Source organism: Salmo salar, chromosome ssa11 (assembly GCF_905237065.1).
Source record: "Salmo salar chromosome ssa11, Ssal_v3.1, whole genome shotgun sequence".
In the NCBI taxonomy this organism is placed as follows: domain Eukaryota; kingdom Metazoa; phylum Chordata; class Actinopteri; order Salmoniformes; family Salmonidae; genus Salmo; species Salmo salar.
In genome coordinates this window covers 8,953,605-8,977,071 of record NC_059452.1, presented here as the reverse complement: position 1 = coordinate 8,977,071, position 23,467 = coordinate 8,953,605, and the positions used below count along the sequence as shown (strand labels likewise).

Below are 23,467 nucleotides of genomic sequence, written 5' to 3'. Positions count from 1 at the left end.
CAGAGTCTGGAGACGCCGTGGAGAACGTTCTGCTGCCTGCAACATCCTCCAGCATGACTGGTTTGGCGGTGGGTCAGTCATGGTGTGGGGTGGCATTTCTTTGGGGGGCCGCACAGCCCTCCATGTGCTCGCCAGAGGTAGCCTGACTGCCATTAGGTACCGAGATGAGATCCTCAGACCCCTTGTGAGACCATATGCTGGTGCGGTTGGCCCTGGGTTCCTCCTAATGCAAGACAATGCTAAACCTCATGTGGCTGGAGTGTGTCAGCAGTTCCTGCAAGAGGAAGGCATTGATGCTATGGACTGGCCCGCCAGTTCCCCAGACCTGAATCCAATTGAGCACATCTGAGACATCATGTCTCGCTCCATCCACCAACGCCACGTTGCACCACAGACTGTCCAGGAGTTGGCGGATGCTTTAGTCCAGGTCTGGGAGGAGATCCCTCAGCAGACCATCCACCACCTCATCAGGAGCATGCCCAGGCATTGTAGGGAGGTCATACAGGCACGTGGAGGCCACACACACTACTGAGCCTCCTTTTGACTTGTTTTAAGGACATTACATCAAAGTTGGATCAGCCTGTAGTGTGGTTTTCCACTTTAATTTTGAGTGTGACTCCAAATCCAGACCTCCATGGGTTGATAAATTGGATTTCCATTGATTATTTTTGTGTGATTTTGTTGTCAGCACATTCAACTATGTAAAGAAAAAAGTATTTAATAAGATTATTTCATTCATTCAGATATAGGATGTTATTTTAGTGTTCCCTTTATTTTTTTGAGCAGTGTAGTTAACCGAATAGTTACCCAGACTATCTACGTTGACCCGCTTTGCACTAACTCGTTCGACTCATCACATAAGCTGCTGCTACTGTTTATCTATCCTGTTGCCTAGTCACTTTACCCCTATCTATATGGACATATCTACCTCAATTACCTCCTACCCCTGTACATCGACTCGGTACTGGTACCCTGTGTATATAGCCAAGTTATCGTTACTCATTATGCATTTATTCCTTGTGTTATTATTTTTATATATGTTTCTCTCACATTGTTGGGAAGGGCCCTTAAGTAAGCATTTCACTGTTAGTCTACACCTGTTGTTTACAAAGCATGTGACAAATACCATTTTATTTTATTTAATTTTAGCCAGTTTGCTACAGCATAAAAATAATCCTGCAGCAAGAGGAAATGTGAATTATTGTGTGGATTAAAATTAATGGAAATTTTTGTAGGGGTTGATACATGTTTTGTAAGGGAAAATCAAGTCTGAAATGTCAAAGTGGAAATTATAAACTTCAAAAGCTTTTGTTAAACCTCAAATACACTGCAACAGGGTGATAAAATGAAGATCCTGCACAAATATGTTGTTTGTTTGTATTGGCTTTACTTCAGGCAATGAAAGGCTTGGCCACTAACAGAAAGTGTGATGCAGAACTCACCAAGCCTCAAGGAATCCAGAAAAAAAAAAATGTATTTTTAACCTTTACATAACTAGACAAGTCAGTTAAGAACAAATTCTTATTTACAATGACAGCCTACCCCAGCGACGCTGGGCCATTTGTGTGCTGCCCTATGGGACTCCCAATCACAGCTGGATGTGATCCAGCCTGGATTTAAACCAGGGACTGCCGTGGCACCGCTTTCACTGAGTAGCAGTGCCTTAGACCACTACGCCACTCGGGAGCCCAATGTGATGTTGGTTAACAGTAAACAGATGCTAGCTGACATTATTTCATCATCTCATCTCTATAGAGCTGTTGCCTATGCGGTCTGACAAAATAAAAAATTGTATTAGTAAGGAACACTTTTATGACTACTGAATACCAACTATCAATAACTTCGATCCAAGTATTTTCAGGTACTAACACCCTGCAAAGCAACTGCTCTCTATCCCTCTCGATCGTGCATTCTTCTCTCCGCCTCCGTGCCCACACAGACCGGACAAGTAGGCGCGCAATAGATTATGGTCATTGTAGTTAATTATCACATTTTCTGCGCTAAAACTACAGTACCAGTCAAAAGTTTGGACACACCTACTCATTCCGAGTTTTTCTTTATTTTTACTATTTTCTACAGTGTAGAATATTAGTGAAGACGTAAAAAATATGAAATAACACATATGGAATCATGTAGTAACCACAAAAGTGTTAAACAACATATATTTTATATTTGAGATTCTACAAAGTAGCCACGCTTTGCCTTGATGACAGCTTTGCACTCTTGGCATTCTCTCAAACAGCTTCATGAGATGGAATGCATTTCAATTAACAAAAGTTAATTTGTGAAATGTCTTTCCTTTTTGGTGCGATTGAGCCAATCATTTGTGTTGTGACAAGGTAGGGGGTGGTATACAGCAGATAGCACTATTTGGTAAAAGACCAAGTCCATATTATGGCAAGAACAGCTCAAATAAGCAAAGAGAAATGACAGTCCATCATTACTTTAAGACATGAAGGTCAGTCAATCCGGAACATTTCAAGAACTTTGAAAGTATCTTCAAGTGCAATCACAAAAACCATCAAGTGCTATGATGAAACTGTCTCCCATGAGGACTGCCACAGGAATGGAAGACCCAGAGTTACTTCTGCTGCAGAGGATAAGAGAGTAAGAGTGAGAGTTACCAGCCGCAGAAATTGCAGCCAAAAAAAATGATTCAGAGTTCAAGTAACAGACACATCTCCACATCAACTGTTCAGAGGAGACTACGTGAATCAGGCCTTCATGGTCGAATTGCTGCAAAGAAACCACTACTAAAGGACACCAATAAAAAGAAGAGACTTGCTTGGGCCAAGAAACACAATGGATATTAGGCCGGTGGAAATCAGTCCTTTGGTCTGATGAGTCCAAATTTGAGATTTTTGGTTCCAACCGCTGTGTCTGTGAGATGCAAAGTAGGTGAACGGATGATCTCTGCATGTGTGGTTCCCACCGTGAAGCACGGAGGAGGAGGTGTGATGGTGCTTTGCTGTGATTAATTTAGAATTCAAGGCACACTTAACCAGCATGGCTACCACAGCATTCTGCAGTGATACGCCATCTCATCTGGTTTGCTCTTAGTGTGACTATCATCTGTTTTTCAACAAGACAATGACCCAACACACCTCCAGGCTATGTGAGGGCTATTTGACCAAGAAGGAGAGTGATGGAGTGCTGCATCAGATGACCTAGCCTCCACAATCACCCAACCTCAACCCAATTGAGATGGTTTGGGATGAGTTGGACCGCAGAGTGAAGGAAAAGCAGCCAACGAGTGCTCAGCATATGTGGGAACTCCTTCAAGACTGTTGGAAAAGCATTCCAGGTGAAGCTGGTTGAGAGAATGCCAAGAGTGTGCAAAGCTGTCATCAAGGCAAAGGGTGGCTATTTTAAGAATCTGAAATATAAACTACATTTTGACTTTTTTGGTTACTACATGATTCCATATGTGTTATTTCATAGTTTTGATGTCTTCACTATTATTCTACAATGTAGAAAATAGTAAAAAATAAAGAAAAACCTTGAATGAGTACGTGTGTCCAAACTTTTTTCTGGTACTGTATGTAGAATATTAGCCTGTTGGAAACTACAACCCCCTACTACATTGCACATTTCGGGCTGGATCTAATTAATCTCTAGAGAAACTGCGTATTCAGCTCAACAACAAAAAAATGAACAAAATGGAATTCAAAAATGTAACTAATGTTGGTCAATTAGTTGTTTAAAAACGAAAAATAACATTCATTTTGGTTAAAGCTCAACTCTTGTTATTATATCAATATTTGTACATAAAAGCGTTTCCACCAGCATTTCTCGCATAATTAATTTAACCGACACAAAAAGATCTCACCATGGCGAACTAACAAATTATCTGTCTGCGTTTATTAAATTGTACCGAAACTAGCTGTTTCTATCACAGCTGTCATTTTTTTTATACGGTATGATTTTACTTGCATAAAAACTGGATGGAAACGTAGTTATAATCACACAATATTTTACATACAGCAGCTTTTTAAAGGACAGCTTCAAGTTTTATGTTTTGCCATGGAAAAAATATTGCAACACTGGTATTGTCCCAGCCCTAGGTGGGTGTGGAGTGTATATTTCCAGTAAAAGGGATAGGCTAATCAACATGAGTGTGAAGTAAGATTGCAGTATTGTTAAAGTAATACTGCTGTATTGTTCAAGTAATGCTGCTGTATTGTTAGTACTGCTGTCATCAATCCAGTATTGTTTATGTACAGTAGCCCATTGTTTCACTGTTTCTCTGCCACTGTTGTTGATGAGCTATACATTCTTGTCTTTTGTATTGTCAACAGCAAAGGCCTGCAGCGCAGATTGGAAAATCACATGCCAAGCCCTCAGATGACAGGGAGGAAGTAGAGGGAGGCAGCAAAAACACAAAACTACACAAAAACAACTGAATGGATGGGATATCTCAGGAGATGCAGAAAACCTGCGTTACCTTGAGATCTTTTCAGAGCACATACTTGTGCCCACACACACACACACACACACACACACACACACACACACACACACACACACACACACACACACACACACACACACACACACACACGCAAAAGAGACACAGGAATTGTTGAACAAAAACAAACTTCTCAACCATGAAATGTTACAATTTTTCGATTGAAAACCTGCATAATAAAATGGCATGCATTCTAGACTTCTTTTAAAGGTAGCAATGGCACTGGTAACTTGTTTTATGATTGTTCATTGTTTTTCTTTTCAGAGCGAGGACACTACTTTCTACAGTAAATGTGTGTTATTTCTAAATAAATCCCTTTGCACTGGTAAGGTCATGATATTCTGTAATATAAGTACTCCCATTAACAAAAACTGCTGTAACACCAAACTTACAAAAATGGTTTGTCACTCATTGTAGCAAGGTTAATTTACTATCTCCTCCATATTTTGAAGTATATAGGCTCTCAAGTTGGCTGGCCAACTTCTTTCAACATGTAATATTTCAGAGCTCTTTCTGCCTTTAACATGCTAGAGGTGAAGAGCCAAAGACTCACAATGAGTCGTCTCCCTGAGAATGTGCCATGCACTGAGTAGTTACTCCTAGATACATTTATCTGTGTTATTTGACCTTTCTTTCAATAAACTGTGATTTTCAGTAAATTTGTGAAGATTAAATGGATATTTGTGGAGAAAATGAATCGACTGGTCTATTTTTAACCTATAGTTGGAAGAACTATTTACAAAATGTAGACCTTATGCCACATCAGTAAAAATGTATCACACCCTTTTAAGTACAGTATAAATGCAGCATAGGTAGCCGGAAGTGTAAGGGGAGAATCAAAGAATATATTTCAGTTTGCTTGCCAATATAATATGTGTATAACAAATGACGTGTTAATTACAGAAAATTCAACTAGGCACCACACCTATATACTTTTTTTTTAGGCCAAGGGTATTTATAATGTTATTGCATAAGGTCAATGAAATGTAAACAAGGACCTGAAGAAAATACTGCAACTGATATTTTCTTTGTGTTTTGTGTGAGGTTAAAACAAAACAAACCTTAGCCATTGAAGCAAATACTTACTCTTTTGTTGCTGTACACCAAAATATATATTTTTATTCAAGTTATGTTCACTCCAGCATTGACAGTTGCATACTAATTCAGTATGGAAGAAATCTCAAAGGAGGACCGATAATAATTCTTCCAGACTTTATAAAGGAGCAGAGTTAAAAAGAAAAGTAAAGCAGTCCAGTATTTAATCAGTCTTGGGGTGATTTTTTTTTAGCTAGGCTATGTTTGGCTGGTTAATATAACCGGAACGTAATGATTCATAAAAATACTGCTTATAATATGCTAATACCGCTACCATTCCACCATTATTGGGCTACCATCATCGCCTTTTTTAGCATATCCATGACCAATGACATTAGCGACAACATGCGCCAGATACCCTATTTTACTTTCTCAAATTAATAAAAACAAGACAGCAATGAAGCTAGAGCTATTAAATCATTAGGAATCCATTTAAATATAATTTTGGGGGGCTCATTTAAAAGTGAACAGATTGTGGGGAGTCTATTGTTGACATGATACAACATCAGTCATGGATCTGTTATGAATGTATGTGTGTCCCTTTAAATGAAGTAGAATGATACACAGCAGATGTGTTGTGAATGTCAAAAGGTGTGTAATTTGAAATGATAGCAAAGCTTTGCTTTTTTTTTAAATTACACACCTTTATAAAGCAACCTACATGTTTCAATAGCAGTGTCATGAACTACTGTGTAATTTAGGAGTGGGTCCCGAAGAAATTTTAAATTGGCTTACAGCTGTCAATGAAATGTAATAAAGAAAATACATTCATCATTCAAATAGCAATGACATTAACCCTTATGATACATAAGTACGTAAGTATGTTACAGGCTTTGTTTTTTTGTCTGTTCTCAGGCAAATCCAGTAGGTGTCCATGGTGGGGATCTTTTAAGACCCAACTGGAGTTGTTGGCCAGCACTCAGTAGCCCCCCCCCCGCGCCCTTCAGAACCCATTTTAAAACTCCACCTGTTTCATTTTGGTTATCAATAAGTTATTGATTAGTTCCCTTTTTCTGCTGAGCACCCCAAAAAAAAGTTGGGAACATGACAGTATGCATAAGTAAGTATATAGTTAGTTAGTTAGTTGTAAGTAATTGTGATACTGGACATAGTAGGCCTACTGTATCACAGCTTTTTTAAATACTTTTTTTATTCCTTCCCTGTGATACTTGGTACAGTCAGCAGGATCCGAGTGTGACCGAGCAGGAAAATATGGGATCTCTAATCCTTCTTTGTGGCATGTTATAGCATATCCCAGTGGGCTAGTGGATAGCTTTCCAACAAAGCAACAAGGGTGTTCCTCCCCATGATTTGGCTGGACAAGGATGGATTCCACGAGTGCTGAGGGCGAGAGGCAGTGCTGGTGTAACCATGTCGTTTCTAAGGAAACAAGAGCTGCAATTAGACGCTAAACAAAAGTAGCACATTCAGATTTCACTTTTCGGTCTCTCCCCATATCTATGTACTAATGTGGTAGTTATATAACAGATTGTTACATACTGTACCCTAGTACCTGTTATTCCTGTTTCCAGCATGCACAATAACAGAGATTGAACATTGAGTGATCTAATGCCCTGTTCTGGTTCTAACATTCATCTTTTGTCCTGATCTTGTTCACATTCTGATTGTGTAGACAATTAAAAGACTAGTTGTGGTCTGATTGTGATCAGGTCTTGACCACCTCCTGAGGAAGTCAGGCACGCATTGTGTCTTACAAGTGTGGACGGATCTGGACAGTGAAACCATTTCAAATCATCGTTATCCCACCTTCTTAAATCTTTGACAGGTGGCACCATTGACTTATGGCATCAATATGTGTCTTCAAATAAATAAATAATATTATTTTGAAAGAATAACTGTCAAATAACTTGCATACAGGGAGGGAACAGGAAATGGGGTCACAATGCAGTCACTGTGGACGGATATGAGACACGTGTAGACATATTTCTGAAAATGTGGGTACAATCAGAATGTGGGCAAGATCAGGACAAAGGATGTATAAACAAGGCTTAGCAATGTAATTTTAGGTGGTCGCTTAGACACAATTGTAGTAAATGCAATGCAATACAAATGTTCATACAAAAGTGTAATTACACAAACTGAAAACAGGTATGACTGTTGTGGGTACTATGTAATAATTACACCATAACTACTTTTGTATTATTTGTGTTAAAGGAGACTTTACGGTGCCACTTCAAGATAAGAGTCCCCACAATCTATGTGGCAGTATTGTGGGCACTTCTATCTGGCAGACAGCCAACTGTCAAAATGACACACACTGTTCAAGAATCTTTCGGCCATATTGTGAAATTTTTAAGTTCCTTACACAATAGAAAATTGAAGGGATGCCCGCATTAGATATTGAAGGTCAGCAGTAATATCCGTGTGAACAGCATTCGGTACACTAGACACACAACCCAATTAAACACTCACATTAATTACACAGCTTCCCTCAGCTCCTTTTTTTGTACTTCAGCTGTCAGTTGATACTCAAACTAGGCACGCATGAGCAATTGCAAAATCTTTAAACATAGTGTGCCGGAGAGTGTGGGGAGATTGCTGACTTCATCCACTATTTATTCACTGTTTTTTAAGCTAAGCTTAATGGACTGAGAGGGCAAATGATTCAATTGGGAGGATGGGTAGGTGGGTGTATCATACATTCACTATCAACTCCCACTTGTTCACATTAACAGCAGATCAAATTGTATGTGTGTGGATTTGTGTTGTGCATTGCCCTTGGCATGGCTAAACAAAGGTTGTGAAAGGTAATGAAGCATGTTGAGCTTTTCCCTTCAATTTGTCCAATTTGTATTGCTTTGATTTCTCTCCATGTGTTTTGCTAGAGAGGAACAATTATTGTACTTTGAGAACCATACTGTAGTTTAGTGAAAAACATTTGACAGGTTTAAAAAAAAAATACAGTTTACCAATTCACACAATTTGATTACATTTTCAACGAAATCTGAATGAACTCGTCAGTATCCTTACAGGGATTTAAATGGCGTTGTTGTGTTTGTACCTTTTTATACAGCGGGTAAATTGTCACGTCCTGACCAGTAATAGGGGTTATTTGTTATTATAGTTTGGTCAGGATGTGGCAGGGGGTGTTTGTTTCATGTGGTTTGGGCTATGTATTTAGGTAGAGGGGTATTTGTTTTATATGGTTTGGGGTGTGTGTGTATGTAGAGGGGTGTTGGATTTATGTGTTCCGGGGGGTGTTTGGTTTATGTTCTTGTTTTGTATTCTAGGGTTTCTATGTTGTGTATTTCTTTGTTGGCCTGGTGTGGCTCTCAATCAGGAACAGCTGTACATTGTTGTTTCTGATTGAGAGTCATACTTAGGGAGCCTGTTTTCCACCTGTCCCTTTGTGGGAGATTGTTTTTGCACTGCTGTGTATAGTCTGCGAAACTGTCGTACTGTCGTTCTTTGTTTATTGTTTTTTCGTGTTCACTTTACAAATTAAAGTAAATATGAGCACTCAATCCGCTGCGTATTAGTCCGATACGGATTTCTCCTTATCAGAATACGAAGCTTATGACATAAATCTAATCCTGAATGCTGATTGGTTAAAACAACATTCCAGACGGTGTCTATTCCACAAGTTACCATCGGCTAAATCTATGACATTAAAATGCTTATTTACTCTGTTCCATCTGACTGCATAATCCGCTGTCTCATCAGCCCAGCCAGGCAATTTATAACCTTGATCTCCACTATAAAAAGTATCTAGACATTATCTCACATTTCTTTGAGACAACAGCAGAGATTTGAATAAACCTTCCTGTCTGTCTCTCCGACATTTGCAACATTGTTTCAATATTCAAATTCAATCTCCAACCTGTGCCATAGTAATGAATGTGTCGGGACGAGACAGACAGGCAGGCAGCGTTTCTCAGCCAGTCGAAATCATGAATCAGCTGGCATCATTTTATGGATGGCAATGTTTAAAATAGACCTAGCTTGTGCATCACTATGACTGGCTACCAGAGGATTATCTCCACCAAAAATCTGTCCCCACGAGATAAGCAGACCATTTTGCATGGAGGTCTGTGAGAGTGTGTCAAATTACGTGAAGCTTATTTGATCAAATAGATTCATATTTAGGTTGTTACAAATGTACTGATATATATGGACGCATGTGGCATTCGGTAACTGAGAAAAACAACTTAGTTATGCCTGTGGTTCACACACACATATCTGCCCTCTCATTGGTTAGAATGGTCCCACCTGACCTCGTCTCCTCCCGCCTGCCTTCAATCTTTAAGGACATGTATTGTCAATATATCTTGTCAACATAATAGATCATCTTTGGTATCGCTAGCGAACAACAGGAAACAAATCCGAGGCAGAGGCAGTTGAGAAAGAGAGACACCCGTTAATTTCCTTCTGGTCATGGTGGGGCCACTCTGGTCTGCTTATTGCCCCTGGCCGCGGAGGGGGTGCCCCAGAGCGAAACATCTCACTGGCATGTTTCACTCGGGCACACCCTCTGTGGGGCGAGGGCCATAAGCAAACAATGGTCCACTGCTCAGACGTTGCATGCATCAACCAATTGTTGCGTGCCATGTCAACAACTCTGTAATCAACTGACAGATTGCTATAACATTTCATGTGGTTGGCTGATACTTAAAATATTTATCAAGGTGTTGTAAGAGCTGTCAGGTGCCAGCAACATGCCACAAGTCACATATAGGGTGCGTACCACGGGTAAGGTAAGGCCACGCAACATCTGCTTTTTTTATGACCTTTATTTAACTAGACAAGTCAGTTAAGAACAAATTCTTATTTACAATGACGGCCTACCCCGGCAAAACGTGGACGACGCTGGGCCAATTGTGCGCCGCCCTATGGGACTCCCAATCACAGCCGGATGTGATGCAGCCTGGATTCAAAATAGGGACTGCAGTGACACCTCTTGCACTGAGATGCAGTGTCTTAGACCCCTGCGACACTCGGGAGCAGCGGTATCTGATATCCCCTGAAGCACTTGGTCCATTGCTCTTTGTTAGATGACTGGAACTGAGGCTATCCCGAAAACAAGAAGATTGTACTACAACAAGCCTTTGTGAGTTGATTGTCAAAAACTATTTTGACGATTCCTCAATTTCCATTTGTAAGTAAGCTTGCACTAGGTCTATCTTCGTGAAGCGTCCCACTCCTGATAGGAAGGCAAATACAGTTGAAGTCGGAAGTTTACATAGACTTAGGTTGGAGTCATTCAAACTCGTTTTTCAAACACTCCACAAATTTCTTGTTAACAAACTATAGTTTTGGCAAGTCGGTTAGGACATCCATTTTGTGCATGACACAAGTAATCTTTCCAACAATTGTTTACAGACAGATTATTTCACTGTATCACAATTCCAGTGGATCAGAAGTTTACATACACTAAGTTGACTATGACTTTAAACAGCTTTGAAAATTCCAGAAAATTATGTCATGGCTTTAGAAGCTTCTGATTGACTCAAATGATGTCAATTAGCCTATTGGAGGTGTACCTGTGGATGTATTTTAAGGCCTACCTTCAAACTCAGTGCCTCTTTGCTTGACATCATGGGAAAATCAAAAGAAATCAGCCAAGACCTCAGGTAAAAAATTGTAGACCTCCACAAGTCTGGTTCATCCTTGGGAGAAATTTCCAAATGAAGGTACCACGTTCATCTGTACAAACAATAGTACGCAAGTATAAACACCATGGGACCACGCAGCCATCATACCGCTCAGGAAGGAGACGCATTCTGTCTCTCAGAGATCAACGTACTTTGGTCCGAAAAGTACTAATCAATCCCAGAACAACAGCAAAGGACCCTGTGTAAGTATCTATATCCACAGTAAAACGGGTCCTATATCGACATAACCTGAAATGCCGCTCAGCAAGGAAGAAGCCACTGCTCCAAAACCTCCATAAAAAAAACAGACCATGATTTGCAACTGCACATGGGGACAAAGATCTTACTTTTTGGAGAAATGTCCTCTGGTCTGATGAAACAAAAATAGAACTGTTTGGCCATAATGACCATCGTTATGTTTGGAGGAAAAAGGGGGAGGCTTGCAAGCATCCCAACCATGAAGCACGGGGGTGGCAGCATCATGTTGTGGGGGTGCTTTGCTGTAGGAGGGACTGGTGCACTTCACAAAATAGATGGCATGATGAGGAAGGGAAACTGTGTGGATTTTTTGAAACAACATCTCAAGACATCAGTTAGGAAGTTAAAGCTTGGTCGCAAATGGGTCTTCCAAATGGACAATGACCAATGGCATACTTCCAAAGTTGTGGCAAAATGGCTCAAGGACAACAAAGTCAAGGTATTGGAGTGGCCATCACAAAACCCTGACCTCAATCCCATAGAAAATATGTGGGCAGAACTGAAAAAGCGTGTGCGAGCAAGGAGGCCTACAAACCTGACTCAGTTACACCTGCTCACTTATTGTGGGAAGCTTGTGGAAGGCTACCCGAAATGTTTGACCCAAGTTAAGCAATTTAAAGGCTAGCTGCTGTGTTTTGCCTTTGTAAAATGTACATTCATTTTTCCCAAATGAGAAACCTTTTCCACAGTGTGTGTTTTGAGCATCACTGTTGTCTTCTGTAGTGGTATTTTTGAAAAGAGTCTGTTGTAATCTGTCACTGAGATTACTGATAACGCTGACCTGGTGTCTATCTCCATTTATAAGTTGACTCCTGTCAGCTCTCTGGAGTAATCCATATTACTCTGCAGTCCGTTTCTGTAATGCTATGCAGTTCAAGGCATGACAGAGCATCTTTCTATGAGTTTGTGTTGCTTCCAGTTGAGTCTGACTCACTCTCAGTCACTTTTTGTACATTTGTAGTTTTGCTTTTCTCTCTATGCAATTTCTGTTTGCTTTGTGTGTGCTTTTTGTTTGCTTTACACACTCTCTCCTGCTTGTGGCATTTTATACAGTCTTTCTCTTTAAACCAGTGGTCACCAACCAAGATCACTTTGAGTCAAAATGCAGGCCGAGATCTACCACTAAGATGTTTTATTAAACATGACTTAAAAAAACGTAAGCCTACGCAACATTAACCTATTAAAACCAGTGTTGTAACAATGAGGTTTGTGCAGTAGGCTATAGGCTCAATACATTAGCACTGCATATTGGTTATTATTGAATTGCCCTGCCAAAGTTGTTCTTCTCAGACCATTTAACATTTATATTTCAAAACGTGAGGTATAAGATCTCACTGACAATAGATCGTTTGTTGTATTACTTGTGAGTCATGAAATATAACTATTTCTTTTTTACTGATCTGATGCGTGGATGGTGGAAGGAGGGGAGGGGGAGAGAGCGAGAGAGAGAGGCGGAGAGGCTGCCTCTCAATGTCCCTCAGCTCTTTTTCCCTCCTCTAACTGACCAAAAAGGGGACACCGTCTTCCAGCTGATGGCGAAACTCGAGTCGCCCTTCATTATTTCTGACTCATGCACCAATTCATGTTGTTATTGGTATGACCAGAGAACGAGAAATAGGCTACTCCTCAATATTAGAAAGACACAAGCCGCTAACAACAACGCAAGTCTATCAATACACTTTGTAGAGCAGGTGGATAGGAAGAGGGTGTTTTATGGCTTATAACATTTTTACATTTACATTTTAGTCATTTAGCAGACGCTCTTATCCAGAGCGACTTACAAATTGGTGCATTCACCTATAATATCCAGTGGAACAACCACTTTACAATAGTGCATCTAAATCTTTTAAGGGGGGTTAGAAGGATTACTTTATCCTATCCCAGGTATTCCTTGAAGAGGTGGGGTTTCAGGTGTCTCCGGAAGGTGGTGATTGACTCCGCTGTCCTGGCGTCGTGAGGGAGCTTGTTCCACCATTGGGGTGCCAGAGCAGCGAACAGTTTTGACTGGGCTGAGCGGGAACTGTGCTTCCTCAGAGGTAGGGAGGCGAGCAGGCCAGAGGTGGATGAACGGAGTGCCCTTGTTTGGGTGTAGGGCCTGATCAGAGCCTGAAGGTACGGAGGTGCCGTTCCCCTCACAGCTCCGTAGGCAAGCACCATGGTCTTGTAGCGGATGCGAGCTTCGACTGGAAGCCAGTGGAGAGAGCGGAGGAGCGGGGTGACGTGAGAGAACTTGGGAAGGTTGAACACCAGACGGGCTGCGGCGTTCTGGATGAGTTGTAGGGGTTTAATGGCACAGGCAGGGAGCCCAGCCAACAGCGAGTTGCAATAATCCAGACGGGAGATGACAAGTGCCTGGATTAGGACCTGCGCCGCTTCCTGTGTGAGGCAGGGTCGTACTCTGCGAATGTTGTAGAGCATGAACCTACAGGATCGGGTCACCGGCTTGATGTTGGTGGAGAACGACAGGGTGTTGTCCAGGGTCACGCCAAGGCTCTTAGCACTCTGGGAGGAGGACACAAGGGAGTTGTCAACCGTGATGGCGAGATCATGGAACGGGCAGTCCTTCCCCGGGAGGAAGAGCAGCTCCGTCTTGCCGAGGTTCAGCTTGAGGTGGTGATCCGTCATCCACACTGATATGTCTGCCAGACATGCAGAGATGCGATTCGCCACCTGGTTGTCAGAAGGGGGGAAAGGAGAAGATTAATTGTGTGTCATCTGCATAGCAATGATATGAGAGACCATGTGAGGATATGACAGAGCCAAGTGACTTGGTGTATAGCGAGAATAGGAGTGGGCCAAGAACAGAGCCCTGGGGGACACCAGTGGTGAGAGCACGTGGTGCGGAGACAGATTCTCGCCACGCCACCTGGTAGGAGCGACCTGTCAGGTAGGACGCGATCCAAGCGTGCGCGGTGCCGGAGATGCCCAGCTCGGAGAGGGTGGAGAGGAGGATCTGATGGTTCACGGTATCAAAGGCAGCAGATAGGTCTAGAAGGATGAGAGCAGAGGAGAGAGAGTTAGCTTTAGCAGTGCGGAGAGCCTCCGTGACACAGAGAAGAGCAGTCTCAGTTGAATGCCCAGTCTTGAAACCTGACTGATTAGGATCAAGAAGGTCATTCTGAGAGAGATAGCAAGAGAGCTGGCCAAGGACGGCGCGTTCAAGAGTTTTGGAGAGAAAGGAAAGAAGGGATACTGGTCTGTAGTTGTTGACATAGTAGGGATCGAGTGTAGGTTTTTTCAGAAGGGGTGCAACTCTCGCTCTCTTGAAGACGGAATGGACGTAGCCAGCGGTCAAGGATGCGTTGATGAGCGAGGTGAGGTAGGGGAGAAGGTCTCCGGAAATGGTCTGGAGAAGAGAGGAGGGGATAGGGTCAAGTGGGCAGGTTGTTGGGCGGCCGGCCGTCACAAGACGCGAGATTTCATCTGGAGAGAGAGGGGAGAAAGAGGTCAAAGCACAGGGTAGGGCAGTGAGAGCAGGACCAGCAGTGTCGTTTGACTTAGCAACGAGGATCGGATGTCGTCAACCTTCTTTTCAAAATGGTTGACGAAGTCATCCGCAGAGAGGGAGGAGGGGGGGAGGGGGAGGAGGATTCAGGAGGGAGGAGAAGGTAGCAAAGAGCTTCCTAGGGTTAGAGGCAGATGCTTGGAGTTTAGAGTGGTAGAAAGTGGCTTTAGCAGCAGAGACAGAAGAGGAAAATGTAGAGAGGAGGGAGTGAAAGGATGCCAGGTCCGCAGGGGAGGCGAGTTTTCCTCCATTTCCGCTCGGCTGCCCGGAGCCCTGTTCTGTGAGCTCGCAGTGAGTCGTCGAGCCACGGAGCAGGAGGGGAGGACCGAGCCGGCCTGGAGGATAGGGGACAGAGGAAATCAAAGGATGCAGAGAGGGAGGAGAGGAGGGTTGAGGAGGCAGAATCAGGAGATAGGTTGGAGAAGGTTTGAGCAGAGGGAAGAGATGATAGGATGGAAGAGGAGAGAGTAGCGGGAGAGAGAGAGCGAAGGTTGGGACGGCGCAATACCATCCGAGTAGGGGGAGAGTGAGAAGTGTTGGATGAGAGCGAGAGGGAAAAGGATACAAGGTAGTGGTCGGAGACTTGGAGGGGAGTTGCAATGAGATTAGTGGAAGAACAGCATCTAGTAAAGATGAGGTCAAGCGTATTGCCTGCCTTGTGAGTAGGGGGGAAGGTGAGAGGGTGAGGTCGAAAGAGGAGAGGAGTGGAAAGAAGGAGGCAGAGAGGAATGAGTCGAAGGTAGACGTGGGGAGGTTAAAGTCACCCAGAACTGTGAGAGGTGAGCCATCCTCAGGAAAGGAACTTATCAAGGCGTCAAGCTCATTGATGAACTCTCCAAGAGAACCTGGAGGGCGATAAATGATAAGGATGTTAAGCTTGAAAGGGCTGGTAACTGTGACAGCTTGGAATTCAAATGAGGAGATAGACAGATGGGTCAGGGGAGAAAGAGAGAATGTCCACTTGGGAGAGATGAGGATTCCAGTGCCACCACCCCGCTGGCTCGATGCTCTAGGGGTATGCGAGAACACGTAGTCAGACGAGGAGAGAGCAGTAGGAGTAGCAGTGTTATCTGTGGTGATCCATGTTTCCGTCAGCGCCAGGAAGTCTAGGGACTGGAGGGTAGCATAGGCTGAGATGAACTCAGCCTTGTTGGCCGCAGACCGGCAGTTCCAGAGGCTGCCGGAGACCTGGAACTCCACGTGGGTCGTGCGCGTTGGGACCACCAGGTTAGAGTGGCAGCGGCCACGCGGTGTGGAGCGTTTGTATGGCCTGTGCAGAGGAGAGAGAACAGGGATAGGCAGACACATAGTAGACAAGCTACAGAAGAGGCTACGCTAATGCAAATGAGATTGGAGTGACAAGTGGACTACACGTCTCGAATGTTCAGGAAGTTAAGCTTACGTTGCAAAAATGTTATTGACTAAAATGATACAGTACTGCTGGCTGGTGGAGTAGGCTAGCTAGCAGTGGCTGCGATGTTGACTTTGAACGTGTAGCTGGCTAGGTAACCTCGGTAGTTTCAGTAAGTGTTGTTAGCTCTTTGCTGTAATCTGTTCGTTGACAGTGTGTCTCCAGTCATGTTTTGAGTCACACAGTAGTCAACGATCAACTTTGCTGTGGGCTCGAGAAAGCTGCAGACATGGTGCTCTAAGCTATCTGCCTAGTTAAATAAAGGTTAAATAACTAATATTCTGATTTAGACCTATAGGTGCACTTGATTTGCTCTCTGGGCCCCCTGGGTAGGCTGAGTTTGTACCTTCAGACACATGAAAATGGTTCAAAATGGGGGAACTTCGACTACCCGGGGCACAGGGCAGCTGAATCAAATGCACCTACCCCAAACAGCGCAAAAAAAGACACAAATAGGAATGCTTTTTACAGGAATGTTTGGCGATCAACTAGGAAAGCCTTGGATATTGACAAGTCGAGTGCAATCTACCGGTTGTTGACCACTGATTTAAACCAAAAGTAATTTGCATCATGTGATGTCTTGCCACAGGGAAAACATGTTTCTCGCTTTATATTTTAAATGACATTTTATTTGTTACCACATTCAAGTCCTTTCTTTGCTATTCAGATGCATCCTTTGCTGCGCTCACCATTGAAATTGTAATGTTCAGTGCACGTCCTAATGTCAAGTCCTTTTCTGTTAGCAACCTCTTTTGTATGCTTTCTCTTTACAGGCCGCATACAAGCGTGTCCCTCAATGCATGTAACAGCCCTGCGCTAAATTGACAATATTCAGATATTTTCCTCAGCTCTGCAATGTATTCTGATATGGTCTCACTTTTTGACCGGCTCCGTTTATGGAATCAGAATTTCTCTGCTATTACCAAAGGTTTTGGGCTTAAATGGTTTTGTAATGTGTCAACAATATCTTTGAATGATTTGTCGGCTGGCTTTTCTGGTGTAAACAAGCTGCGTAGCAAGCTGTATGTCTTTGCAACCAAAACGTTTAGCACAACAGACACTTTCTTCCCATCAGCCACATTGTTAACGTCACAAACAAGTTCCACTCTTTCAATGTAGGTTGCCCAATAGTTCCAATATATCCCAGCATTTGTAAGTGTTTTCACACCCAAACAATTCAAGCTTCTACTTTTAAAAATCCACCTTTCCAGAAACAAGTCTCTCACCATTGCCGCTTGCTATAGACCACCCTCTGCCCCCAGCTGTGCCCTGGACACCATATGTGAATTGATTGCCCCCCATCTATCTTCAGAGCTCGTGCTCCTAGGTGACCTAAACTGGGACATGCTTAACACCCCGGCCATCCTACAATCTAAGCTTGATGCCCTCAATCTCACACAAATGATCAATGAACCTACCAGGTACAACCCCAAATCCGTAAAAACGGGCACCCTCATAGATATCATCTTAACCAACTTGCCCTCCAAATACACCTCTGCTGTTTTCAACCAAGATCTCAGCGATCACTGCCTCATTGCCTGCATCCGCAATGGGTCTGCGGTCAAACGACCACCCCCATCATTGTCAAATGCTCCCTAAAACACTTCAGCGAGCAGGCCTTTCTAATCAACCTGGCCGGGGTATCCTGGAATGATATTGACCTCATCCCGTCAGTAGAGGATGCCTGGTTATTCTTTAAAAGTACCTTCCTCACCATTAAATAAGCATGATGTCACGTCCTGACCAGTAAAAGCGGTTGTTTGTTATTGTAGTTTGGTCAGGGCGTGGCAGGGGGTGTTTGTTTAGTGTGTTTCGGGGTTTATGTTCTATGTTTTCTAGTTCTATGTGGTTTTTCTAGTTTTTCTATTTCTATGTTAGTTTTGTCAATGACCTCCAATCAGAGGCAGCTGTTTGTTGTTATCTCTGATTGGAGGCCATATTAAGTTGTGTGTGTTTTCACTTGTGTTTGTGGGTGGTTGTTTCCTGTTTAGTCTGAGCACCTTACGGGACTGTTTTCGTTGTTTGTTTTGTGTAAGTGTTTTGTTTTTCCTTCAATAAAAGAAGATGATAAATATACCCGCTGCATTTTGGTCGACCTACAATGACGGCCGTTACAGAACCACCCACCAAAGAAGGACCAAGCAGCGGAGGAGGGAGCAACAGAGGAGCTACTTGGAGTCGTGGACATGGGAGGAGATATCCTGTTGGGGCTAGGGGGCAGTATGTTCACGGCCGGATGAAAAATGTACCCTATTTAAACAGGTTACTACTCCGGCCCAGAAAATAGAATATGCATATTATTAGTAGATGTGGATAGAAAACACTCTGAAGTTTCTAAAACTGTTTGAATGGTGTCTCTAAGTATAACAGAACTCATATGGCAGGCAAAAACCTGAGAAAAAATACAAGCAGGAAATGAAAATTTTGTGGCTGTACTATTTTCATGTCATTGCCAATAAAACACGCAGTGACAAAGGATTCATTTTGCACTTCCTATGGCTTCCACGAGATGTCAACGATCTTTATAAAGTTGTTTGAAGCGTCTATGTTGAACAGAGACCGAATGAGAAGGAAGGGAAGTTGACGTACCTGGGATGTCGTCACTTCATTATTGCGCGCACATGCGCGTTCATGTGAGGCGAGACATTTTTCAAAACGTGTTTCAAGACACAGGAGAGGTCGGGATGAAATTTTACTGATGTTTCACGTTAAAAATGGACCAAAAGATTGATGCTAAACAACGTTTGACATGTTTGAACGAACGTAAATACATTTTTCTTTTGACTTTTCGCCGTGACTTTTCCCTCCCGCGCCCTTCATTTTGAGTAGCCTACCGAACGCGCTAACAACACGGAACAGCATGGAGTTATTTGGACATAAATTATGAACTTCATCCAAAAAAACAACATTTGTTGTGGACCTGAGATTCCTGGAAGTGCCTTCTGATGAAGATTATTAACCTGTTGGGGGTAGGGGGCAGTATTTACACGGCCGGATAAAAAACGTACCCGATTTAATCTGGTTATTACTACTGCCCAGAAACTAGAATATGCATATAATTATTGGCTTTGGATAGAAAACACCCTAAAGTTTCTAAAACTGTTTGAATGGTGTCCGTGAGTATAACAGAACTCATATGGCAGGCAAAAACCTGAGAAGATTCTGTACAGGAAGTGCCCTCTCTGACCATTCTTTGAGCTTCTTGACTCTGTTTATTGAAGACTGAGGATCTTTGCTGTAACGTGACACTTCCTACGGCTCCCATAGGCTCTCAGAAGGCGGGAAAAAGCTGAATGATGTAATTCCAGCCCCAGGCTGAAACACATTAGCGCTTTTGGCAAGTGCTCTATCAGAGGACAATGGGCTGAGGCGCGTGCACGAGTCGACCCCATGTTTTTATTTTCTTTCGTCTTTGAACCTAAACACAGATTCCAGGTTGGAATATTATCGCTTTTTTACGAGAAAAATGGCATAAAAATTGATTTTAAACAGTGGTTGACATGCTTCGAAGTACGGTAATGGAATATTTTGAAATATTTTGTCATGAAATGCGTCGTGCGCGTCACCCTTCTTTACCATTCGGATAGTGTCTTGAACGCACGAACAAAACAGAGGATATTTGAACATAACTATGGATTATTTTGAACCAAACCAACATTTGTAATTGAAGTAGAAGTCCTGGGAGTGCATTCTGACGAAGACAGCAAAGGTAATAACATTTTTCTTATAGTAAATCTGATTTTGGTGAGTGCTAAACTTGGTGGGTGTCTAAATAGCTAGCCCTGTGATGCCGGGCTATCTACTGAGAATATTGCAAAATGTGCTTTCACCGAAAAGGACATAGCGAGTGCATAGAGGAGTTCTGTATCTATAATTCTTAAAATAATTGTTATGTTTTTTGTGAACATTTATCGTGAGTAATTTAGTAAATTCACCGGAAGTTTGCTAGTTCTGAACGTCACATGCTAATGTAAAAAGCTGGTTTTTGATATAAATATGAACTTGATTGAACAAAACATGCATGTATTGTATAACATAATGTCCTAGGGTTGTCATCTGATGAAGATCATCAAAGGTTAGTGCTGCATTTAGCTGTGGTTTGGGTTTATGTGACATTATATGCTAGCTTGAAAAATGGGTGTCTGATTATTTCTGGCTGGGTACTCTGCTGACATAATCTAATGTTTTTCTTTCGTTGTAAAGCCTTTTTGAAATCGGACAGTGTGGTTAGATTAACGAGAGTCTTTAAAATGGTGTAAAATAGTCATATGTTTGAGAAATTGAAGTAATAGCATTTCTAAGGTATTTGAATAACGCGCCACGGGATTCAACTGGCTGTTGAGTAGGTGGGACGATTTCGTCCCGCCGACCCTAGAGAGGTTAAAGGTAAGGGAATATTGCTAATGTTATTTATGGTTTTAGATGATTCCAACAAGGCAGCTATCTGTATAGCCTAGTGTATTTTTCTGACCAGAGTACTCAGATTATTGCAAAGTATGCTTTCCCAGTAAAGTCATTTTGAAATATGTCAATGCGGTTGCATTCTCCTGAATGCAACCGTTATTCTTTGAATAACAGTTTAATACTTTAACCACGTTTTATAATGAGTATTTTTTGTAAATTCACTGGCAGTTTTGGGGGAGACACATTTTCTCAACGACACGCGCCGATGTAAAATGCTGTTTTTAGATATAAATATGAACTTGATAGAACAAAAATGCATGTATTGTCTAACAAAATGTCCTAGGAGTGTCATCTGATGAAGATTGTCAAAGGTTAGTGCATAATTTTAGGTGGTTTTCTGCTTTTGGTGACGCCTGTCCTTGAATTGAAAATGGATGTGTGTACTTTTTTGGCTGTGTACTCTCCTAACATAATCTAACTTCATGCTGTCGCCGTAAAGCCTCTTTGAAAATCGGACAATGTGGTTCGATTAAGGAGATGTTTATCTTTTAAATGGTGTAAAATAGTTGATTGTTTGAGAAATTGAAATTATTAGATTTTTGATGTTTTGAATTTCCCGCCTTGCTAGCAATCCCATCAGTGGAATTAGGTTACCCTCGATCCCCAAGAGGATATTAGATGGTAAAGGACCATGGCACCAGGCTGGGGAGTACAAGCGCCCGAGGGAGGAGCTGGAGGCAGCTAAGGCAGAACGACGGAGGTATGAGGCATTATATCCTCCATTTCAGGAGGAGAGGAGGCAGCCCCCAAAATGTTTGGGGGGGGGGCTTACGGGGAGTTTAGTTGAGTCAGGGGGAGCCCTGACCTAACTTCCCGGGCGTACAGGAGAGAGCCATGGAGCATAAAGGAGCCAGTCAAGGAATCAAGCGAGGAGCTTGACGCGAGATTCAGGAGAGAGGTACTGGCAGAAAGGGCACGAAGGAGCACCTGTGCTTATTATGGGGAGCGACGGATTAAGCAAGCACCATGTTATGCGGAGATACGCACGGTATCGCCAGTGCGCAGCTACTGCCCGGTGCGCTTGATGAAAGCTCCTCACAGGTGTCATGCTAGAGCCAGCATCGAGCCAGGACCAGTGATGCAAGTTGCAAGCATCGCCGGTGAGGGTTCATGGCCCAGTGTATCCTGTTCCTGCTCCTCATACTCTTCCTCTAGTGCACCTGCCCAGTCCAGTACGTCCTGTTCCTGCTCCTTGCACTAGCCTTGAGGTGCGTGTCAATAGTCTGGCGCCTCCAAAGCCAGCCCCACGCATCAGGCCTTCAGTGCGCCTGCCCAGCCCAGTACGTCCTGTTCCTGCTCCTCGCACTAGCCCTGTGGTGCGTGTCACTAGTCTGGCGCCTTCAAAGCCAGCCCCACGCATCAGGCCTTCAGTGCGCAGTCCCCGTCCAGAGCTTCCGGCGACAGTTCCCCGTCCAGAGCTTCCGGCGACAGTGCCCCGTCCAGAGCTTCCGGCGACAGTGCCCCGTCCAGAGCTTCCGGCGACAGTGCCCCGTCCACAGCTTCCGGCGACAGTGCCCCGTCCACAGCTTCCGGCGACAGTGCCCCGTCCACAGCTTCCGGTGACAGTTCCCCGTCCAGTGCTTCCAGTGACGTCCCACAGTCCGGAACCGGCAGAGACGGCCCACAGTCCGGAGCTGGCAGAGACGGCCCACAGTTCGGAGTTTTCTATTTCTATGTGGTTTTTCTAGTTTTCTATTTCTATGTTAGTTTTGTCAATGACCTCCAATCAGAGGCAGCTGTTTGTTGTTAAGTTTTGTGTGTTTTCACTTGTGGTTGTTTCCTGTTTAGTCTGAGCACCTTACGGGACTGTTTTCGTCATTTGTTTTGTGTAAGTGTTTTGTTTTTCCTTCAATAAAAGAAGATGATAAATATACCCGCTGCATTTTGGTCGACCTACAACAACGGCCGTTACACAGGCTCCATTCAAAAAATGTTGAACCAGGAACAGATATAGCCCTTGGTTCACTCCAGACCTGACTGCCCTTGACCAGCATAAAAACATACTGTGGCGTACTGCATTAGCATTGAATAGCCCCCGTGATATGCAACTTTTCAGGGAAGTTAGGAACAAATATACACAGGCAGTTAGGAAAGCTAAGGCTATCTTTTTCAAACAGAAATTTGCATCCTGTGGCACAAACTCAAAAAAGTCCTGGGACACAGTAAAGTTCACGGAGAATAAGAGCACCTTCTCGCTGCCCACTGCTCTGAGGCTAGGAAACACTGTCACCACCGATAAATCCACTATAATTGAGAATTTCAATAAGCATTTCTCTACGGCTGGCCATGCTTTCCACCTGGCTACTCCTACCCAGGTCAACTGTCCGGCACCCACCACAGCAACTCGCCCAAGCCTCCCCATTTCTCCTTCCTCCAAATCCAGATAGCTGATGTTCTGAAAGAGCTGCAAAATCTGGACCCCTACAAATCAGCCGGGCTAGACAATCTGGACCCTTTCTTTCTAAAATGATCTGCCGAAATTGTTGCAACCCCTATTACTAGCCTGTTCAACCTCTCTTTCGTAACGTCTGAGATTCCCAAAGATTGGAAAGCTGCCGCAATCATCCCCCTCTTCAAAGGGTGAGACACTCTAGACCCAAACTGCTACAGACCTATATCTATCCTACCCTGCCTTTCTAAGGTCTTCGAAAGCC

General features: G+C 43.2%; 1 protein-coding gene across 1 annotated transcript in view; it reads left to right on the top strand.

Annotated features, from left to right (window-relative positions):
* LOC106561937 (leucine zipper protein 2) overlaps positions 1 to 5,161 on the top strand; it is a 178,787-nt gene extending 173,626 nt beyond the window's left edge. The window contains exon 12 of the mRNA XM_014126368.2: positions 4,299 to 5,161. Coding sequence (XP_013981843.1) covers positions 4,299 to 4,403 — 105 coding nt within the window. The 3' untranslated portion in view covers positions 4,404 to 5,161. The remainder of the gene's footprint in view (positions 1 to 4,298) is intronic.
* The last annotated feature ends 18,306 nt before the right edge of the window (positions 5,162 to 23,467 follow it).